This window comes from Rhinopithecus bieti, unplaced genomic scaffold (genome assembly GCF_001698545.2).
Source record: "Rhinopithecus bieti isolate Rb0 unplaced genomic scaffold, ASM169854v2 scaffold_33326, whole genome shotgun sequence".
In the NCBI taxonomy this organism is placed as follows: Eukaryota; Metazoa; Chordata; class Mammalia; order Primates; family Cercopithecidae; genus Rhinopithecus; species Rhinopithecus bieti.
This window is the reverse complement of record NW_016814921.1, coordinates 600,017-622,821: the sequence shown is the minus strand read 5'-3', so window position 1 is coordinate 622,821 and position 22,805 is coordinate 600,017. Positions and strand designations below refer to the sequence as shown.

At 38.0% G+C, this 22,805-nt stretch overlaps 1 protein-coding gene across 1 annotated transcript in view; it reads right to left on the bottom strand.

The window, feature by feature from the left end:
• The window catches only part of BLTP1 (bridge-like lipid transfer protein family member 1), a 233,207-nt gene extending 211,318 nt beyond the window's left edge, over positions 1–21,889 (bottom strand). The window contains 4 exon segments of the mRNA XM_017852605.1: positions 603–719; positions 3,326–3,455; positions 17,883–17,968; positions 19,412–21,889. Of these exon segments, the coding sequence (XP_017708094.1) occupies positions 603–719; positions 3,326–3,422 (214 nt within the window). The 5' untranslated portion in view covers positions 3,423–3,455; positions 17,883–17,968; positions 19,412–21,889.
• Positions 21,890–22,805: the final 916 nt, after the last annotated feature.

Genomic DNA, 22,805 nt, shown 5'->3' with positions numbered 1-22,805 from the left:
TAAATAAGGGAGTAAAGGACATAACCAAGTGGATATTATCATGAAGTCATGGAGTGCTGTGTGAGAGAAATTCCAGTTAGATTATTTTAGCTATCATGAAACAAAGGTAAACTTCTAATGCTACTATCTGTTCATGAAATATAAATTTATAATATACATCCGCTATGGTTTGAATGTTTGTTTGCTCTAAAACTCATGTTGAAACTTAATTCTCATCGACGTGTTAAGACGGGTGGGAAATCTGACTACAGTATTTGAGACATAAGAGCTTTGGGAAGTACTCAGGATTAAATGAGGCCATGATGTTGGGGCATCAGTGGCTTTACAAGAGGAAAAAGAGACCTGCGCAAGCAAGCTCAGTCCCCTCACCATGTAACACTCTGTGCCACCTCAAGACTCTGCAGAGTCCCCACTGGCAAGAAGGTCCTCGTCAGAGGCAGCCCCTCAACTTTGGACTTCCCAGCCTCCAGAACTATAAGAAATAAATTGCTTCTCTTTATAAATGACCTAGTCTCAGATATTCAGTTATAGCAACAGAAAATGGTAAGACAACATCTCAAGATTATAAGGAAGAAAAATAGTCAATGTTAGCTCAAACTTACCAATATGGATATAGCCATGCTTGTATAATCTGTTAAGAACTAGTGTTAAAATAAGACCAACATTCCGGGAATTATAATACGTGAGGTAAATAATCCATCCACAGGACAAAATGGTAGCTGTTGGGAGGAAAAAAATCAGAAATAATAGAATTTACTTCTACATGGTAATGTGTCCTCTTACAATTTAATACTTGGAATTTTAAAACCAGAAGTTGATTATACTTTATCCAGCTTTCTTCCTCTTCATCATTCATTATCCAGAAAAGCATAAATTCCAATCGGATCCATTAAAGCAATGTTTCAAGTATGCCTGCTTTCCTTTCTGTTTACTTTATCACTGCTTCATACTGTTTTAGTTACTAAACATTATGTAAAGATGTTCTGGGAGAAGAAAATTCATATTTCTGAATATTCTGAAACAAATTCACCTTTACTGGGCCAAAAACTCATCTCATACACAAGTTCATTCCCAAGTTATTTCCTGAAACAAGCTATAGCCACGTGTAAAGGAAGAAAAATAATTATTTTTAAAATCTCTGCTTTAAAAAAACCTTCTGCTTTTTAAAGCTGTGCTTTAAGTAAAAGACATTGGAATTTAGTATAAAGTCATATTAAATAGGCCACCTGTAACTAGATATTTTGTTTTAATGAGTAAGACAGTAAGTTATGATAAATGTCATTGAATATGCTACAGTAAATGATATTCTAAATTTATTTTTTTCAATGAAAGTATATAGTTACTTATAAAATTCATATTCTCAAAAAATCTAGTTCATGAATATACAAAAGGCAAAACACAGGAAAACATCGTTTTGATAATAAATTTGCTCTTACTTATCCTTTTCAAAAGTATTACTTCTAAATTACGAGAAAGTTATATAAAGCAGCTTAACCTGTATAACCCTTTAGTAACATCATATTAAGTCCTTAACTTTTAAACAATTATGTATTATAGATAAAGCAAAGCAATCACTGAGAATCAACATAAAATACAATTCCCAGGGCAGCTTAGACTGATGGTAATAGCTTTGACGTAGCAAGTGCTATGATTTGCCATTTAAAAACAAAAAATTCTAGAAAAAATATTTTGAAAAGTTATTTTGATGATATGCCATTATATCTGAAGTTTAAAGTCATTTTGTATAAATTTTTACTATAAATCATTGTGTCAACAGTAGGTTGTTATATGAGTCCTTCCGAATGGCAACAGGCATTTGCTGAGAAAAGATGCTGTTAGTATTAAACAAGCCAGGAATTGTAGTCTTTTCTTTTTTTTTGTCAATAAATAACTGTTTATTAAATGAAAAAAATGCAATAAGAACAATAGTCAGAATTGAGGTAAAGTAGATGGCCTGCATTTAAAATGTAGTCTTCCTAATCTTTCTACCACTTCAAGCATCACTTGGATCAACACATTTTTTTTGTTGCAAACTCCTGATGCAAAGTCGATTATTCCCTGCTCACTGGCAGTAAGAAACAAAGTGATACTATATAAACTACTTTTTTCTTCCAGTCAGATCTATTCACTGAGGTTCTTTTCAACCAGTTGTTTCCAATGAATTGTAGTATTTTCATTATATCATGCCCCCCTACCCTCATAGTAAAACAGAGGGATTAAACAATTGCTCAATGTTTTTCTGCTTGTTACTGTTGCTGTTCTTTTCTTAAAGAAAGGAAGTGTTTAGAACAGAAAAAAGTCTGAAAAATTCTAGGTGACAGGAAAGGGAACAGACACTTCACCTCTACTCATACATATTCCTACCCACACCCTTGGGTGTCATGAAAGAAGCATAAGCAGCCCTTCAGAGAAAAAAAAAAAAAAAAAACACCTGTGTAACCCTTATAAATTACTTAATCTTTAAGGGTCTCAATTCCCCAACAGGGAATTAAAAGGAAAAGAATAAAAACCTACCTTTATAAAGCTACTCTGAGCATTAAGTGAGACAACATATGTACAACCTGGTATCTAGGACACAGAAGATGTTCGACAAATTATCATTACCCTTCCTTTCCTCTCTTACCCTTCCTAATTTCCTCTGTTTCCAATTCTTATGCCAAAATTAAAGTCAAATACCATTCTCCCATGAAAACTTCCAGAGCAGAAACAGTCTACAATAATTTCTCCCTTTCCCGGTATTATTTTTGTATTTCTCCCTCTCATTCATTCATATTCATTCATTCATTCACTCATATTTCCTTTCTCTCTCTGCTATTTAGTTTCAGTTATTTGTATATACCTAGAAAACTTCTAGATTATACAAAAAAAATTAATAGCAGATCTCACTGCCAAGTGCATAAGGAGTGAGGAAAGAGATTAAAAGATTAGCATATAATTCTCTTTTACTATAAAAATAGAATTATTTTTACAGTAAAATTATATTTGAGGATTTATTATTTCTGGAACAAAACAAAAGTGTTTGTGTGCATGTTGAGTCGAGAAGTAGGGAAGGTGACCTGAAACCAGAAAGATAAGCTAAGTGCAATGTTTTTCTTCTCTTTCCACTTCCCCTAAGTCAGATGAGAAGGCAGCCTAAGAAAAAGTAGAGCATTTCAGACCAGTTTCCAGAACAAATGTTCAAGAAATATAAATAACAATCTTCCTTCCTAAAAATAAATAAATGGTAGTGTTAGTGTTCCAACTTCAGTCAACCACTGTTTAAAATCTGGCAGCTGTTAATCCATACTTAAAACACAATAAAGTAGAAGAAAAATATTCCACTTACCAACAAGGAGCCAAACAACATTGGAATTGTGTTCTGTAAGAAAATCTTCTAACTGAGTGATACTAGGGACAATACTCTCATTCTTCCTTTGATCCATTACTAAAGTTTTTCCAGAACAACATCCAAAGGCCTAAAAGAGGTCAAAGGTTAATTTTACAATCAGAGTTTTATAAAATTGCAACAGAAATCATGAAGGGGAAAAAAGGGTGAATTTAATAAAGTTGATTAAATCACCTTTCTGTTTCTTTCAATGATGAGAATACAAAATACAACAAAATGCCCACATTTCTATTAAAATGTAAGAGAATGGATCATATCTGTAATGTCCTGATTTCATCATTCTAAATGTAAGCACTGATTAAGGTTCAATTACTATACTCTGGCTCAAAATAAGAGGAATGTGATTATTCTTTTTTTTTTTGAGACAGAGTTTTGCTCTTGTTGCCCAGGCTGGAGTACAATGGCGCACCATCTTGGCTCACTGTAACCTCTGCCTCCCAGGTTCAAGCAATTCTCCTCCCTCAGCCTCCTGAGTAGCTGGGAATACAGGCATGCGTCACCACGCTTGGCTAATTTTGTATTTTTAGTAGAGACAGGGTTTCTCCATGTTGGTCAGGCTGGTCTTGAACTCCTGACCTTAGGTGATCCACCCACCTCAGCCTCCCAAAGTGCTGGGATCACAGGCATGAGCCACCGCACCCGGCGTGATTATTCTTTAATCAAAAACATCTCAATAATCAGATACTAGCCATCTACATTAAACAAATTCATCCAGACTTGTCCCAAAGCCACCACTTAATATTGTCATATTTGTATATTAAGTTAGATAAATCCCTCTTACCCTCCATCACCTCTACGTATTCTCCATTATCCCATGGGGAAACAAACTTCCCAGTTCAGATTCACTCTAGGTAGTCAGAACAATAAAAAGACCTCCTGCTATCAGATGCTTAAGATAAAGAAAAATTCACTGTAGAACTGTGACCCAACTTCTGACAAATATTTGTATGCATAAACATATGTGTGCATATACATATATATATAGATATGTGTGTATATGTATATATGCACACACAGTAGTAGAATGAATATGAATATTGAGATGTACCAACAATAAAAAGGAAAAAGTTCATATTTTATGATCCAAGAAACAAGAAAATATTCCCTCATAATACCGTAGTAACATATGACTAACCCAACCTACTGATAACAAAATTATCTCATAATAAATCAGAAAGAACAAAAAAGCTAGACTTAATCACAAAGAGATTAATACTACTTTAAGACTAAACAGCAGAGGAGATTTTTACAGATAACTACAAAAATAGCAAATTTTTTCTGCAGTAAAGAATATGGAAGGATAACTTTCTAACTGAAATTTTGTACATCTGACTTAACTTTCTAAACTGTTTTCTGTTTATTCACCACAACTCTTATCTTTGGACATCACAAAACAAGTTTAAAAATTGGATGAGGCCAGGAACCTATAATCCCAGTGCTTTGGGAGGCAAAGGTGGGAAGAACTCTTGAGGCCAGAAGTTGGAATCCAGCCTGGGTAACAGAGTGAGACCCCATCTCTGCCAAAAAAATAAAAATAAAAAACTAGCCATGCATGGTGGTGTGCACCTGTAGTCCCAGCCACTCAGGGCACTGGGGCAGGAGGATTGCTTGAGCCTAGGAGTTCAAGGTTACAGTGAGTTATGATCATGCTACTACACTCCAGCCCAGTTGAGAGAGGGAGACCCCTTCTGAAATAAATAAATAAATAAAAATTGGATGAGACGACATTGCCAGACACAATCTACAACACATTATGAATCATATTTCTACATTGATTAAATCATATAATTTACAAAGGCAAATTAAACATCTCTTAAGAAAATAATAAAGGACTCAATAACAGAAGGTTTATTATTCATAGTTATATGAAAACCTAAAGGCAAAAGAGCTAGAGAAGATTAAGAAAATGTTTTCAGTTTACAACAATCCTTTTTTTCCTACAATGTAGAAACTGCATTATAAAAATGTTCTTTTGTATTTCCCAAAGCTTTGAAAAAATTCCGTCAATCAGAACCCTTAAAAATTTGGGGGGCTTTAACTTTAACCAAACATGGGAAAAGCTTTCTCTTTTTTCCCCTTTTTTCCAAGTTTTTTTTTTTTTTTTTTTAATTTTAAAAAACTTTTAAAAGGAAGCAAATACTTTGAAAAAAACTATCTTAAAAAATCTAAAACCAAATATTCACATATCACATAATGGTTTACATATCATAAAACAACATATGTATCTATTTCATACTTATTTTTACCATTCTACAGATTGCTAGCCAGCACATCACTAAGGAGGAAAAGACTCTAAGGGAAAGTTCCATGAGAGATATGTCCCAGCATTCAGGTCTCCATATAAAAAGGAAATCTGTTTCTAATCAAATCCAAGGGGAAATGATCTATCCACCAAAAAGACCTCATTTAAAATAATCATGACCCACCACTGTAACAAACCACGGTCAAAAAGAATGTGGAAAGAGGTTGTTTAGGCTGTAAAGACAGAAACCCTACAGTATCAAACAAGTTTCAACCAATATTTCCCGAATATTAGATTAATGCAAAGCCTTTAAGATAATCAATACATAAAGGCTAAATATTTAAAATAACATATTTTGAGCAAGTACAGAAATAAAGGCTAAGATTGAATAAAGCCCCTAAAGTAAGAAGTAGATATTCTGGCATAAAGAAAGTAAGGCAACACTAGACACAGAATCCAAACGAAAATGTTGTTATATGTTCAGCCACATGAAGTAATATATCGCCAATTCCTTAATAGTGAGAGACTGGAGACGGATATGGTAATCTATTGCAAAATCTTCATGGAGCAAATGGTGGAACAAAATACAAATTGGTTGTTTCCTCTTCCGCTACCCTTCATGACAGTTCAATCTAAAAGTTGCAAGGTGAAGCAGAGTAAAGCATGCACCTGCACATGGGGAAGAGAGAGACAGGAGTCTCAGCGGCCTAGAGCAGGATGTCAGAGCCTGATATGAATAAATTAAGTATCCAATGGCATGATGGACAGGCTTGTGGAGTAGTGGCAGCACCTAAGGGTGTCAAAAACAGAGTGAGATGAGGAGCATACACTTGTAGGAAAGAAGTCAGGCATAGGATGCTGGAGCCTGAGTGGAAGGAGAAGAACATCCATGGCCAGTAGGGGCAGGAGGCGGCACAGGAGAAGCACCCAGCTTAAGGTTTCAGAGGCTGAGAGGAGTGAGAGCCTGAGCAGAGAGAAAAAAGCATCTACTCAGGAAGGCTGACGGGCATAGGGTGTCAGAGCCCAAGAGAAAGGTCACAGATCCAAAAGAGCTAAGTAGGGTTTCCATGCAAGAGAACAAGCTGAAAAGTATGTTGGACCAGAAGTAGGATAAGGAAGACACACCTGGGAGATGAAGTAAATAAATATATTAAGGATAATGGGGGCCATTATTACAATGTCTCACTGTTGGAGATATATAAAGGAAGAAAATTAGAATGAAACCTAAAATGGTAGATAAGAACTCGAGCTATGGTTTTCAACACAAATGGATACAGAAATAAATATAGCTGTAAATGTATTTATGTACTATATATGTGCATGCATGTGTTCACTAACAGGTCCTGAGAGCAACACCACCTCAATAAAAAGGAGCAGAAAACTTTGTTTCTAAAAGCCATTTTCTACTGAGAGGAAACAGGGTCCCTTGCAAAAGTGGCTGACTCCACAACTAAGGGACAGAAAGTAAAGATAAGCCTTGTTTTCCAGAAAGGAAAGAAGTACCCAAAGAATGATACAAACATGTCAAAAGGACACAGAAGCCAGCTTAAAGAGGCTCCCACTGGAAAAACCTGGGACAGACTAACATAAAAATAAATGATAGTAATGGATTACTACCCATTTAATAAAACAGGTATCTGAGGCCGGGCGCAGTGGCTCACGCCTGTAATCCCAGCACTTCGGGAGGCCAAGGTGGGCGGATCACGAGGTCAGGAGATGGAGACCATCCTGGCTAACATGGTGAAACCCTGTCTCTACTAAAAATACAAAAAATTAGCCGGGCGTGGTGGCAGGACCCTGTAGTCCCAGCTACTCTGCAGGCTGAGGCAGGAGAATGGCGTGAACCCAGGAAGCAGAGCTTGCAGTGAGCCGAGATAGTGCCACTGCACTCTAGCCTGGGTGACAAAGTGAGACTTCGTCTTAAAAACAAAAAAAAAACAGGTATCTGAGTCCATAGCAATATAATCAAATGTTGATGGTTAACAATATAGTCACATCAAAATAACTCTTCCGCCATCCCAAAAAAAAATACTTATTAATGACAAAGGGGAAAAGAGGAACTTGGAGAAAGGCAAGTTAAGTGATCAATGTAAATACCAGCAGCAATAGGATAAGTCAAAACTGTGAGCCTCTTAATAGAAGAACACAGTCTCACTTCTGTGATATTCCTGCCAAAGATGCATATAGCTTGAATCTAATCTAATCAGCGGGAAGAGATTCTGGGGGAAGGAGAAGCAGCAGCAAAACCAGACTTTCACTTTATTTTGGGCACTCACATATTGTTTGTTTTACAACTGTCATGTAATATTTCCATAATTTAAAAAGAAAAAGACAAAGTGATGGTTGGAGAACAGGATGCTGTAGTTGGGAAAACAGCTTTTTTTTTTGCCTAAGCACACATTTCTTGGCCTCTCCTTATAACCATGGCCAAGGTATAGGTATCTCCCAATTCCAAAATTCTAACCTAGTCATCTGTAACTCTATAATCACATCTTTCTATGGTTCTCAAATATTTGTATTCTGTAATTAAAATGCAGATACTCACTAAGCAATATCAAACTCAGAGGCCTTCACATAAACTCAGAAATATCAGTTAATACCTTAATAAGAATTATTTGATATGATAGCCTTGAGTGTAAAATGGAAAGAGGAGTGCCTACAATGTTCTAGAATTGCAGGGAGGGGAGGAGACAGCTACAAATAAGGAAGTGGATACAGAACACTAAAACAAAAGAGATGAGGGAAAGTGAGAAAGAGAAGGCAGTTATTATGGAACAACAGTAGAATCAAAAGATGCTGCTTCAGACTACATTGTTCTAGAAGCAGATCACTATATGGATTAAAAGCAGACTCTATGCTATGCTTCACCTGGGTTCAAATGTCAGTTCTGAAATTAATAGCTGTGTGATTGTGGGCAAAATACCTAACCTCTCTGTACTCTGTCTCCTCGTGTGTAAACTGAAGACACCAACAGTACCTATCTCATAGAGTTATAGTGTGAAAACTGGTAAGTTGATATATGTAAAGCATTTAGAACTTCTGGTACATCATAGATACTGAATTGTATATATGTTTGCTATTGGCGGCCAATGCTATTGGTGTCTTGCCCATATACTGTTGGCACTCACCTCTACACAGGAAACCTGCTCATTATGAACACCTGTGACACCCTGCTGAGGGCTGCTTTCTTACTGCAAGGACACACTCAGCTTGCACTCCAGGGACAAACTAGAAATGTCAGAGGGTTAATGTCAATTATGGCTAGGAAGTTGGTGGATTTAACACTCAAATTGTCCTTGCTCTTGGTTTGGGACAACTCCAAGGGTAGTTTATTTGATGTCTGAGAGTCCCCAGTGTGAGTGAGCTCCAGGTGCCCACACTGGTAACTGCCAGAATAATGCCCTTTATTCACTTCTATCCCTTTCTTTTCTTCCTTCCCCACTCCTACCAGTGTTTCCTATGATCATTTCCCAATAAACTATATTCCCTTGAATCTTTATCCCAGGTTTGTTTCTGGGGAAACCCAAAACAAGGCACTGTGTTATTATTATTTATAACTAGGCCTATCAAATCTAAGGACAATTTTCTTTACAAGAAACATGACTGCGTGCTTTAGAAGAAACCATGAAACCAAATGATTGAAAGCACACAATAGTTAATATACAAGATTTTTAAAATCTCAATCCAGAGCATACATATGTGCAGGAACTAGCTTTTGACAGAAAGAGGAACATTTCTTTTATCAGAACAGGAAGAACAGACGAAAGAATGAGCCCAAATGCAAGGAGATTCTGTAGAGAAAAAAATGACAGACTCTGATTGCTTCCACATATTTTTAAAGTATGAGTCAAGTTCGTATTTATTTAAAACATTTTATTTCATCCTTTTCTTCTTATTACTCCCAGTTTTTTGTTGTTGTTGTTGTTGTTATAACCCCACTACCTTCTACTGTCCCTTTTCCCCTTCTATTTTTCTTAAGATTTAATTTGTGGAATAACAGCTAGCAGAATGATGACCCTAGGGTGACAGCTGAAAGGAATTATGGATGTGAGAACTTTCGTCACCACAGCTTGACCCAAATCCCCCAACTCCATCCCATCGCAGCAAGATTTGATTAACTCAAGGAGAGTTGGAAAGAACTGGTTGATTACAATGTTCCCAATTCCCATCTGTGAACCTGCCCACAGATACTCAAGAAAGCTCAGTGCACTGGTTAATCCTCTTCCAGGGCTTCATGGCTCCTCTAAAACAAATATCCCATAAGTTGAACAGAATTGTGTGAAATAAGGTTTCCTTTATCAAGCTTAAGCTTGAATATGTACATATAACATTACTTACCACTTGAGAAGACCTAGCTGTGAAGAGCCACAGCTTACCCTGGCACTGTCATGGCAAAGTATATTTGATTTTAATTATTTGGAGCAACACAGAAAGTGTAATATAACCTTTTTTATATGTTTGTGCTTATCCATTCAATAAATATTTATTGGGCTTAAAAATTCTACCACACAACTCAGAAATTCTGAGTATTAAAAGTGTAAGATTTAGAATATTCATAATCTTTAGTAGAATGTCTAACAATATAAAAAATTCTAAATAAATGCTGCCTGAATGACTACCTGTCTCTTAGTACTTATCACATTGTATTGTAATTATCGATTTAGAAATTTACCTCCCCCACTAATGGCTGCTCCTTAAGGATGAGCAGAACTCATTTGGGTATCCAATACCCAACAAAGTTCCTGGCACTGAACAGTCTTTCAATAAATATTTGCTTCATAAATGAATGAAATAAATGCATCGTTATAAAAAATACATCATTATGAGCTATTATCAAAGACAGGAAAGTATTTCCAATGTATTCAGGGCCAAAGACACTCCTAAATGATCTTTCATACCCTCAAGAAAATTTGGTTCTCTGGTTGGGTGTTGTGGCTTACGCGTGTAATCCCAGCACTTTGGGAGGCTGAAGTGGGTGGATCACTTGAGCCCAGGAGACCAGCCTGGGTAACATGGTGAAACCCCGTCTCTACAAAAAAATATAAAAATTAGCTGGGTGTGGTGGCAAGCACCTGTAGTTCCACCTACTGGAGAGGCTGAGATGGGAAGGGCACTTAAGCCTGGAAGGTCAAGGCTACAGTGAGCTATGATTGCGCCACTGCATAACAGCCTGGGTGATAGAGCAAGACCCTGTCTCAAAAAAAAAGAAAAGAAAAAAGAAAAACTGGTTCTCATTTGCTAGAGCTAAGAAGAGATCTCAATACAGTATTTCTTGCCCACCCCCTACAACCGGCCTGCCAAAAAAAAGTAAAGAAACAGAATATTCAATATTTTAACAACCCAATTCCAAAGAGAACAAAAATGGAAAAAAAAAAATTTAATCATACCCAAATCCCTCATGCAACAATGAAATCACAATCTTTGGACCTAAGCTATTCACAAATCTTCAGACCATTATATTAAAGTCTTCTGGATTTAATCATAGTTTTTTAAGGGTTAGAAAATAAACCAACTTTAGAGCTCTCCTTTGAACTCCACCAACATACACTCTCTTCATCACCAAGATTAAGTACCTGTTAGCACATAGCACCATTACTGTATACAAGAAATTCTGTGAATTATGTACTCTGTACAATCACATTTCTATATTGCTTTCTACATTTACTGATCAATATTAAATGTTGCAGAGCAAACGCTTAACTTGAAAACTTTTAACTGGTTTCTGCACATATGTAACAAATTATCTTTAGATAATTTGTGTAGGGTTACCAAGTTTAAAGACATTTATCTCCTCCTTAACAATTAAAACACCAAGTCATTGATCCAAATAGCTCAGTAGATACCAAAACAAAAGACCTGCCTGAATAGATTGTTTATCTTTCCCATGGCCTAAGGAGATCCCAAAACAAAAGTAAAATACAAATCAGATCATACAACATTTTTATTCAAAATAAAGTTTCAAGGAGTGTTTAATTCATGTAAACTATTTCTAAAGTGACAAAAATGATCAAAGCACTAACCAAGCCTCAGGTAGATGGCCTGGAACTAATGACTTTGTCAAGTTCCTTCCAACTTTATGATGCTACACAGATAAAGTATACAAAATATGGGTCTACGGCAATTGAATATCTCACTTAAAATAATTATGTAAACTTTATACATTTAAGATAGTATTGGAATGTATAAAAAGGTTGGCATTACCCATTACATGTACAGTGATTTGTAGGGCCCTCTCTGCTTAAAAATTGTTCCCATCATGATACAACAAGGCCTAAAATTACACCATCCATTTACTTAAATAGAATGCTAACCAATACTTTTACGAATGCAAAGATATCTTAATGGGATTTCAATAATACCTACCATTCATGATTACCATGTGGCATTAGTGTAAATTGATTCATTAGAGTGCTTTTCTCATTCAGAAGCAGGACGTATGAATATCCCAAAAAGCCTAAGATTCCTAAAGATGGGGAAAATCTTCAAAACGAGATGGGCAACAAATGCAAACTTAGCCTCCTTAACAATTCTGGGCAAGGTCAGCATCTTTGTGCACATAAATCGAAATTATATAATGTCCTATTCTGTTTATTCAAATGCAGACAAAATAAACAATTATCCTCTTAGGTAAAATAGATTAGGTATAATCCTTACTACCTAGGAAGGGTCACTCCAGGTCCTTTTCAGTCCCAGGATTCAATACACAACACAATTTCACCTGTTAACTAGTTCTGAAGCCCAACAGAATTATGTGGTAAAATAACATTCAATCAGAAATGATAGAAATTGTCTGTTATCTTAGAAATAGAGTAGGCTTTAAAACCAGGTTTGAAATGGAAAGCTGGCTTCATCCCTTTTATACTTTTGTTAGCTGTGAGCAAGCTACTGAATCTCTTTGAGCCTGTTTCCAATAGTAGGATGGTCATCTCTTCCTTGAAGAGATGCTGAAGGTATTAAAAACATAAAGCAAACATAAAATTCATTGCACAGCACTTGACAAAAAATATTATAGCAGTAGTAGCTAAGCTACTTTTATTAATATTCTTAAAGAAAAAAATCAATTCAACAAAAAAAGTGAAAGCTAAAAAACAATAAAGTGCACGGCAGTAAACGATTAAAATGTATTTCATTCCTTACAATAAGTAAAAAAAAAATTGTTTTTTCTTTCTTTTTTAGAGACGTAGTCTCTCTCTGTCGCCTAGGCTGGAGTGCAGTGGCACGATCTGGCTCACTGCAACCTCCGCCTCCTGGGTCCAAGCAATTCTCCTGCCTCACTCTCCCGAGTGGCTGGGACCACAGGCACCCACCACCATGTCCGGCTAATTTTTTGTATTTTTAGTAGAGACAGGGTTTCACTGTGTTAGCCAGGATGGTCTTGATCTCCTGACCTGGTGATCCACCTGCCTCAGCCTCCCAACGTGCTGGGATTACAGGCATGAGCCACTGTGCCCAGCCGAAAAACATTTAATAACAGAATTTATATTTATAACAAAAAGAAATTAGTTGCCACAAATAACAATCAATAAAGTACCAATATTAATAACATAGTTCCACAAGTACTAGTTAGCATGATTCTTAGAAGCAAATCAAATACCAGGCAAAATAAATATTCAGGTATGGCGACTGATGATCCAAACACTATAAATCAGCAAACGAAACAAACATAATTTTTAATATCATAATCTATGCTACAAAAATGATTCTTCATGTTTATATATGGAAGAACTCCCAACATCTAAGAAGTCATATCATCCAACCAAAAATGCTGTATTTTACCAAACCTCACCTCCATAGTCAGAAATTTATGCTAGTTCACCTAAATACTTATCAAAATAATTTTTTCAAAAACTTTTTTTTTTTTTCCAGTCTCGCTGTGTCACCCAGTCTGGAGTACAGTGGCACAATCTCGGCTCAGTGCAAGCCCCTCCTCCCGGGTTCATGCCATTCTCCTGCCTCAGCCTCCCGAGTAGCTGGGACTACAGGTGCCCACCACCACACCCGGCTAATTTTGTTTTCATATTTTTAGTAAAGACAGGGTTTCACCGTGTTAGCCAGGATGGTCTCGATCTGTTGACCCTGTAATCCGCCCGCCTCAGCCTCCCAAAGTGCTGGTATTACAGGCATGAGCCACTGTGCCTGGCCTCAAAAACTTAAAAAGCTGTAGAAAACGTATCAACTAAGAGGATAGAGACAGCTAACTACAATCTCTCCAAATCTAGAAGAAATCATGACTTTTATTATCTACTTTTAATAGTAATACTTTAGTGGTAATTACTACCTTCAGCATACTCCTTAATATGGTTGAGCGATACAAAGAGATCAATAGAAATTACCATGAATTGAAAGGGTTAGTCCCCATACCATAAATTAATTAGTTATAGGGCTTCATTTATGCTTTTTTCATATTGGCTGACAAACATATTCTGTAAGTTTCTTTTAATCAACAATTCAATTTCTCACTTCCATGTGTATTTAAAATATTTTAAAACACTAACACTAAAATGCTAGCATCAACAAAGAAAAATTCTAAAGGATTTTTTGAAATAAAACTATTTCTTTTTTCCTATGTAGCATTTAGGCTTTTCTTATATCTTCCAGTCTTAAGCCACTTGGGTCAGGAACCCTCACCTGATACATACTCAAACCACCCACCCAAAAAAACAGGGACTTGGGAGACAGGGACGGGGAAAATGGTCACATGTGTTTACCAACACTCTCATCAGATCAAGTTCAAAGAAAATATTTTTTTAATTAGAGTGTTGCTAGGGAGAGAGCCAAATGGATCCACACAATAGCCAATTCCTGTGAACCAAGAAAATTACTATAACTGAAATTAAACTTTTATGTGACTATGACAAAAAAAGCTGTTGGCCTCCATCCAGCAGCTAAACTAGTGAGCCATCATGGAATTAAACCCTCCAGCCCCAGTTGAGCCCCTAGATCGGGGTCCCCAACCCCCAAGCCATAGACTGCTACTAGTCTGTGGCCTGGTAGCAACTAGACCACACAGCCGGAGGTGAGTGAGGATTACCACCTGAGCTCTGCCTCCTGTCAGATCAGCGGGTGGCATTATTCTCATAGGGGTGCAAACCCAGCTGTGAACTGCACCTGCGAGGGATTTAGGTTGTGCACGCCTTAAGAGAATTTAATGCCTGATGATCTGAGGTGGAAGAGCTTCATCCTGAAACCATCCCCCCATCAACCCCACCCATCGGGTGCATGGAAAAATTGTCTTCTACGAAACTGGTCCCTAGTGCCAAAAAGGTTGAGAACCACTACCCTAGATAACTGAAGTCCCAGCCTACATCTTTGCTGCATCCTCCTCAAAGACCCTGAGCCAGAAGCACCCAGTTTAGTAATTCCCAAATTTTTGATCCACAGAAATTGAGATAATAAATGTTTATCAGTTTAAACCCCTAAGTTCTGGGACAATTTGTTATTTAGCCACAGATACTAATACAAAGTATGAGAAGGGTAATTTTGCAAGAGATCTTCAAGGTATCTCTAACTTGATGATTCATATATGTCATCTTAAGCTAAACCACCTCCCTCTCCTCCTCCTTCCTACCAAAAGATCAGGAGTCAGCAATGCCACACCAAGAAGGCTACTGATAACAAGAGTGAACTCTTTTCTCTTTCTACGATAAGTCCGAGTCTCCTGCATAAACTTTGTAGAGTAACCCTTTACCCTGCCTCCTACAAATTTATCTGTATACATAATCATCATCACCTCCTTCCTTCCCTTCCTTCCTGTCTCAGTAGAAGTCTATCTAAAGTACCCTTGACCTGAACCCTTGCATTACATCCTTTCCAGTTTGTTTAGGGACTTTGCTTCACCAATTATTTTGCCTCATTCCTTTATCTTCCGATTTTCTTTCTGATGACTCTTTATCTTCAGCAAATAAACGTGTGCTTATATCCCTTCTACTTTAAAAAACAAAAACGTTCTCTCAAACTCATAGCTTTAGCTATATCCTTTTCTACTCCATTTACAACTAAACTTTCTGAAATAGTAAATGACATTAGCTATTTCAACATTCATATTCCTTACCCAGTGTGAATTCGCTTCACTTGTAAAACTGCTCTTGCTCAGGTCATCAACAATTTCTTAAGTGATATGTCCAATGGATACTTTAGTTGTCCTCATCTTATTTGATGTCTATAGATGTCTAATATTCATTCCTTTTCTCTAAACTTGGTTCTTCCACTGACTTTTGTGACTCCCTTGCCCAATCTTACTTCCCTGTCCACTCCTTTGAGGTATATTTTTCTTCAGCCTCACCCTTAAATGCTGTTGTTCTCCATCCTCATTTCTCTTCTAGTTTCACTCTACATTTTCCCATGAGTGATTTCATCCATTGCCATTGCTTTTAACTATCTTTAAATTGTGACTCCAAAATTTACATCTCAAGCTGGGTATTCTGCTTAACTCAGATCCATATATACAACTGCCTAATGACATTTCTTAGAAGTCACAGATGCCTCAGATTTAATGGATCAAACGGAACTCATCTCCTCCAATCATGTTCCCCAATCTACTGCTCTTCCTATACGTCCTACCTCAGTAAAGGGCCCCAGAATCTACTCAGTTTCCCAAACCAGAGAATTCATTCTAAGCATCCCAAAAGTATTTATTAAACATTAATATATGCATAAAGATGATAGTGGCTAGAAATCACCTGACTTCATTTTCCCTCATACCCACTAAATCCTATCCATCTACCTCCTTTACATCTATTAAATCCATCTCCATTTCTTAATTCCAATTTGCACTGTAGTTCTCATTTCCCACCTGGATAATTATAATAGCCTCTAACTGGTCACCAGTTTTCAAAGCTCACCTCCCTCCAATTCATCACCTAAACAGTTCCCTATCTGACCATGTATCTTCTATATAAGTTCCTCAAATTTTTCTCAAATTAAAAAATTAATTTTGCTAAGTTCCCACAAAAATTAAAAATTCTGTCACTATCTTTAATATGAAATACAGTATGCTAAAATAAAGTCTACAAAAATCCTAGTTTCACCAGGCACAGTGGCTCACACCTGTAAACCCACCACTTAGGGAAGCCGAGGTGGGTGGATCACTTGAGGTCAGGAGTTCGAGACAAGCCTGGACAACATGGTGAAACCCTGTCTCTACTAAAAATACAAAAATTGGCCAGGCGGTGTGGCATATGCCTGTAATCCTGGCTACTCAGGAGCTTGAGGCATGAGAATTACTTGAACCCAGGAGGCACAGGTTGCAGTGAGAAGAGATTGCACCACTGCACTCCAGCCTGGGAGGCGGAGTGAAATTGTGTCTCAAAAAACAAACAAACAAAAAAAAAAACACTAGTTTCCCACTGTACATTAAGGCAGCACTCATACAGAATCCTGCTTTACCAACTAAAATAATATGAAATTTTTTATTATAAATACACTTACTATATGAGTAATGCTCACTTCCTACTCTTCTACATAAACCAAAAACATACTTGCTTATCAAATAAAGAAAATATATCAGTTCACAAAAATGTTACCTTCTAAGAGAAAATGCACTACTGTAGTGCTCTCCAGGGCCATGAAGACCATTACTCTATTACCAGAAGCCTGGATGTGTGACACATGATACTCAATAGCTAGTTATGAAATGAATTACAATGCTTCTTAATCACCTCTGATCATGTCTTCTATTATTCTCTGTAGAACTCATAAAAAAAAATATACTTTTCAGCCATACACAATATTCTATGAAAAACAAACCAAAAGTCAACCACTTTTCTTCATTTTCTCAACTTCTTATTAAAAACACTTTACAAACATAGGCAGATTGAAGAGCAGGCCAAAGAGAGAACAGAATTTTGACACCTGTGAAGCAAAGGATTTCCTTGCTTTCTCCTGCCAATGCACAGGTTGAGCACATGACTTAATTGTCAATCAGGTATCAATAGCTCAAAAGTCAAGTAAAATTATTAACAGGTTACATTACATATCACCACCACCCCACCCCCATTCCCCAGCAATACAGGCAGATTAAACCACAAATGAAGCAGAAAGTCAGAAGACCTAGCTACTTGGGAGGCTGAGGCAGAAGAATGGCATGAACCCGGGAGGCGGAGCTTGCAGTGAGCCGAGATGGCGCCACTGCACTCCAGCCTGGGCGACAGAGAGAGCGAGACTCCGTCTCAAAAAAAAAAAAAAAAGAAAGTCAGAAGATTTTCTCTGAGCTTTAACTGAAAATTTGACCTTTTAAAACTTAGCCAAAATACTTACCCACGTTTTTTTTCCAGAGTTTGCAACGTTCTGTTTTTCCTTCTCCTTTTCTTCAGAAGGCCTTTCTGCAGTGTTTCATCTTAAACCTGAAAAGAATGACATTTTAACCAATTATACAAGGTATTCTGGTTTTATGGGCAGCATAACTATTTCTGATTATATGATTTGGTTACTTAATCATGCACAAACAGGAGGAAACTCTTTTAGTCCAATATTACGTTTCCTTGTTTAAAGTTTCCAAACAAGAAATACGCCTAAGTACAAAATAAGACTACAACTTCCAAATTAAAGCCTTCCAAAGGTCCCAAAACCACTGTACTTAAGAGCATGAGTTTAGTAATCCAAACTTCCTAGAGATCAAATCCTATGTTTAAAACATACTCAAAATGTGACATTGAAAAAGTTTCTCTCAAACTGTTGGGTCCTTGCTGGCAGAAACAGTGCCATAATGTCCTTCCTGGCATACTTTTTATCAAATGAAAATCTTGCAAAATCACAGGGTGTTTGGGAGTTGGTATGGCATACTGACTAAGGGACTGACTGCAAACGAATCCGATTACCTGGTTTCAGTCACAGCTCTGACTTTGAACATGTTACTTTGTAGGTCTATTCTGTTCTTTCATCTAGAAAATGGGAATAGTAGACTTTACATTATAGGATTGTTACGATTAAAGGTGATAATATATGCACATAATTATATGTAACACTCAAGAGTTACAAAACAAAGTATTCTGGGTATTCATCTATTTTTATACTTTGTATATTTAACTTGGAATAAAACAACTTCATTGCTATGCACAGGGTGAAAGCAGCAACCACTAAACTGGTTGAAACTTACAGGCGCTTAGACTGTTACAAAGTCCATGATTCCCTTAAAGAGGAAATTTACATGAACTTTTACCTTTAACAAACGTCAACACTAAGGCCAAGAGGAAGGTAAAAAAACGACAACAACAAATACTCTCCGGAAGGAAAATCAACTTCTCTTCACCTTCCTTTGACCAATAGGAAATTCTGCTGAAACGTACTCTTCCAGGGTGCAGTGCAGCAAGCACCAATTCAGAATACAAAACACATCAATCCTGGAGAAGAAAGCGGGGGTTGTTCCAAGGTTTTCCCACCCTCGGTCAACCGACCCTATATTAAGCAGCCTGGGGTCTACCACAACCCAGTGCAGCTAGCAAGGCTGAAGTCCGAGCCTGCGGGTGCACGGTCCTGGTCCTTCCCGCCGAGTCCACACACCAGCAAGTGGAGCACCTTACCATCACCCACAGGAACCGCTCCTGCATCCAAGTCCCCAGCCATCCGACTGTCATGGCCCTTCCAGACTTTCCCACTGACCTCCAACCCCCGGTCTATAGGTGCCAGCGCTGCAGGTAAGGATGGCAAAGTAATATGACAGAGTCGCCGCCGCAGCAGGCAGCCACGACGAAGCCAAAGCTCTCGGACTCCAACCAGGTTGAGTTCCAGAGACACTGGAAAAAGGGGCTGACGACTTCAATCCCGCCTGGCCCGGCCCATCCCCTCACCTGGGCGTGTGCCACTGCAGCCCGAAATCCCTCTGGCCTCTCTGCGGGGAACGCCAGGGGCCTTGGGCGGCGGCAGGGGCGGCGGCAGCAGCAGCACCGAGCCGGATGCAGTCTATGAAGCTCTGCCGGTGCCCACACCCTCTAGCCCCGCCGCCCGGGCCCGCCGCCCCGGTCCAGACCCTGACCGCAGCCACCGACACCCAAGGGGGCGGAGGAGGAGGGGAGGCGGAGGAGGAGGGGAGGGGTCCCAACAGCGGCCGGGCGGCACTGCGCCTGCGTCAGGCAGTAACGTCACACGCCAGCGTCGCCGGCGCCTCGAGGTACGCCACTCAAGCCCTGCCCAGGAATCCGAAGGCGTCCCGCCCCATTTCCTCCTCCCCGAGCTGCAGACGGAGCCAGAACCCTGAATTTGAAAGTCACTTTGTTACCCTAACAATCCAAAGGAAAAGTTAGTGCTTTCCTGATACCAGGAGACAGATAAGCCTACTTAGGAGAAGGAGACTAACGAAAAAGGAGCTTCGGATGGGTGTATGACGTGAACTGAGTCCCTACGAAATAGAAGTGCTTTTATGACGTGATCAATAAGGAAGCTCGATTGTGTGAAATGCTGCCACGCTGAATCTCTCAACTAAGACTATTATTATGTTGATGATATTAATGAAAAGTAATTTGCTGCTCTCTTTGAAGAGAAAGGCTCTTAATATTATTTAGCGGGTCAACCAAGGCAAACGATTTCTTGGGATTAGAGGCATGTCGCAGATATTTATCTGTGCACCTGTTATGTACAAACTATCAGGGAGAGAAAAGTGGAAAACACTAGTATACTAGCAATAGTAAACAATGTTTAGCAGGGCTTGTTGACTAATCCTCCCAAAATCCTTTAAGACTATTCTCATCCCCATTTATCTCCATTTCACAAATTGAAAAACTAAGACACAGGTTAAATAACTTGCTAGAGAACCAGGGTTCGGACCCAAGAAATGTGGCTCCAAAGTATTACTGTATACTGCCCCTCAAGTTCTATATGTCTAAATTTCTAGTTCTGACTTCCTTCCGGAGCTGAGGTACTTACTACAACCTTAGTATTTCCACGTGGCAGTTCCACTCTCACCTCAAAAGGAACAGATATGAAACCAAATTTAAGATAATGCCAGAAAACACATGAGATACCGCAATTAACTGTTATTGCATATAAGGAAATAGAGGCCCAGACCGAAGTGGTTTATGGAAGGACTGGATGAAAACTAAAAGAAGAAAAGCATGCACTGTGTTAGTTACTTCCTCCTGCTACCTGGACACTGGCCTTATGTAAATTAACTCTTTAGAATTTATTTCTGCCCCTCTGCAAAGAAATTAATTTCAATTGTCTTTTTCAACATGTGGAAGATTTCTAGTCATTCTTAATCTTTGTTCTCTAATAAGGGAACCCCCACAAGGATTCAAATTTGCTACAGCCAAACTTTGGACTTTGCCGAAGAAGGACATTGTGCAAGTACAAGTTCTCTGGACTAGAAATTACCTAGAGATGGTTCAAGTTTCCCAAATCAAAAACTAAACTGAAACTAAGTTGCACTGTAGCTGAGGGGAGAGGAGAGAAGGAAGTTCACTATGGCCTTTCTGTAACCATGTGAAGGGACTGTGGGAATCTGGAAGTTTCTGCCTCAACTTCCTTTCCATCCCTATGATCAAGAGTCACCCTATAACTACAGCTATGCATTAGGTGACATTGTATAAATGAATTATTTATTTTAGAAACCTCTATTCTAAAGGCCTTTAGTCTTGTGAAAATCAATATACTCTCTGACATTTCATATGGCTCACTAAATTTGCACAGCAAGGCTTACTGCCTTCAGTCTCTCACCTACTTTTCATTTTTCTCTAGCATGTCATTAAAGTAAGGATCCCAAAGAAACTGCCTCCATTGAATCCAATAAGAATTTCTCTAATGACGAAAGCCCTCAAATGATTGTTTATATCTTACTTTTTATTTGAAATAATTATAGATTCACAGAAAGTTGCAAAGATAATACAGAATGGTCCATGTACCCTTCACCCAATTTCCCCCATAGTAACATCTTGTGTAATTATAGTACAGTAAGAAAACCAGGAATCTGACATTGGTACATTGTCTGTATATAGCTCTATTTCATTTTATCGTGTGTAATTCCATGTAACTATCACTATAAACAATACAGACCTCACCACAAAGATCTCCTTCTTACTACCCCTTTATAGATGCACCCACCTCCCTCCCCATATAACAACTCTAACTCTTGGCAACCACTAATCTGTCTTCCATCTTTGTAATTTTGTCATTTTGAGGATGTTATATAAATGAAAGAGTACAGTGTGTAACCTTTAGGGACAGGGTTTTTTTCACTCTACATAATTCCCTTGAACTCTATCCAAATTGTCATCTATATCAATAAGTGTGATCTTTTGATTGCTGAGTAGTATTCCAACATATGGATGTTCCACAGTCTAATCATTCACCCATTGGGGAACATTTTGTTGTTTTCAGTTTGATGCTATTACAAATAAAGCTACTATAAACAATTTTGTACAGGTTTGTTTGTGTGGTCTAGTGATTTTTTAAAAAGGAAAACAACACAGGAAATTTTGGCCACTGAAAAGCTCTATTTTTTAAACTTCTATTTTAAGTTCAAGGGTGCATGTGCAGGCTTGTTACATAGGTAAACTTGTGGTGTCGTGGGGGTTTGTTGTATAGATCATTTTATCACCCAGGTATTAAGCCTAGTACCTATTAGTTAGTTTTCTTGATCCTCTCCCTCATCCACCTTCACCCTCCCATAGCCACCAGTGTGTGTTTTTCCCTTCTGTTTGTCCATGTGTTCTCTTCATTTAGTTCCCACTTATAAGTGAGAACATGCAGTGTTTGATTTTCTGTTCCTGCATTAGTTTGCTAAGGATAATGGCCTCTGGCTCTATCCATGTCCCTGCAAAGGACATGATCTCATTCTTTTTATGGCTGTATAGTATTACGTAGTATATATGTACCACATTTTCTTTATCCAGACTATTATTAATAGGCATTTAGGTAGATTCTATGTCTTTGCTATTGTGAATAATGCTGTAAATGAAGATACATATGCATGTGTCTTTATAATAGAATGATTTATATTCCTTTGGTTATATACCCAGTAATGGGATTGCTCAGTCAAATGGTATTTCTATCTCTAGGTCTTTGAGGAATTGCCACACTGTCTTCCACAATAGTTGGACTAATTTACACTCCCACCAACAGTGTATAAATGTTCCTTTTTCTCTGCAACCTCACCAGCACCTGTTATTTTTTTTTTTTACTTTTTAGTAATAGCCATTTTGAGTGATGTGATTTTGATTTGCATTTGTGGTTTTGATTTGCATTTCTCTA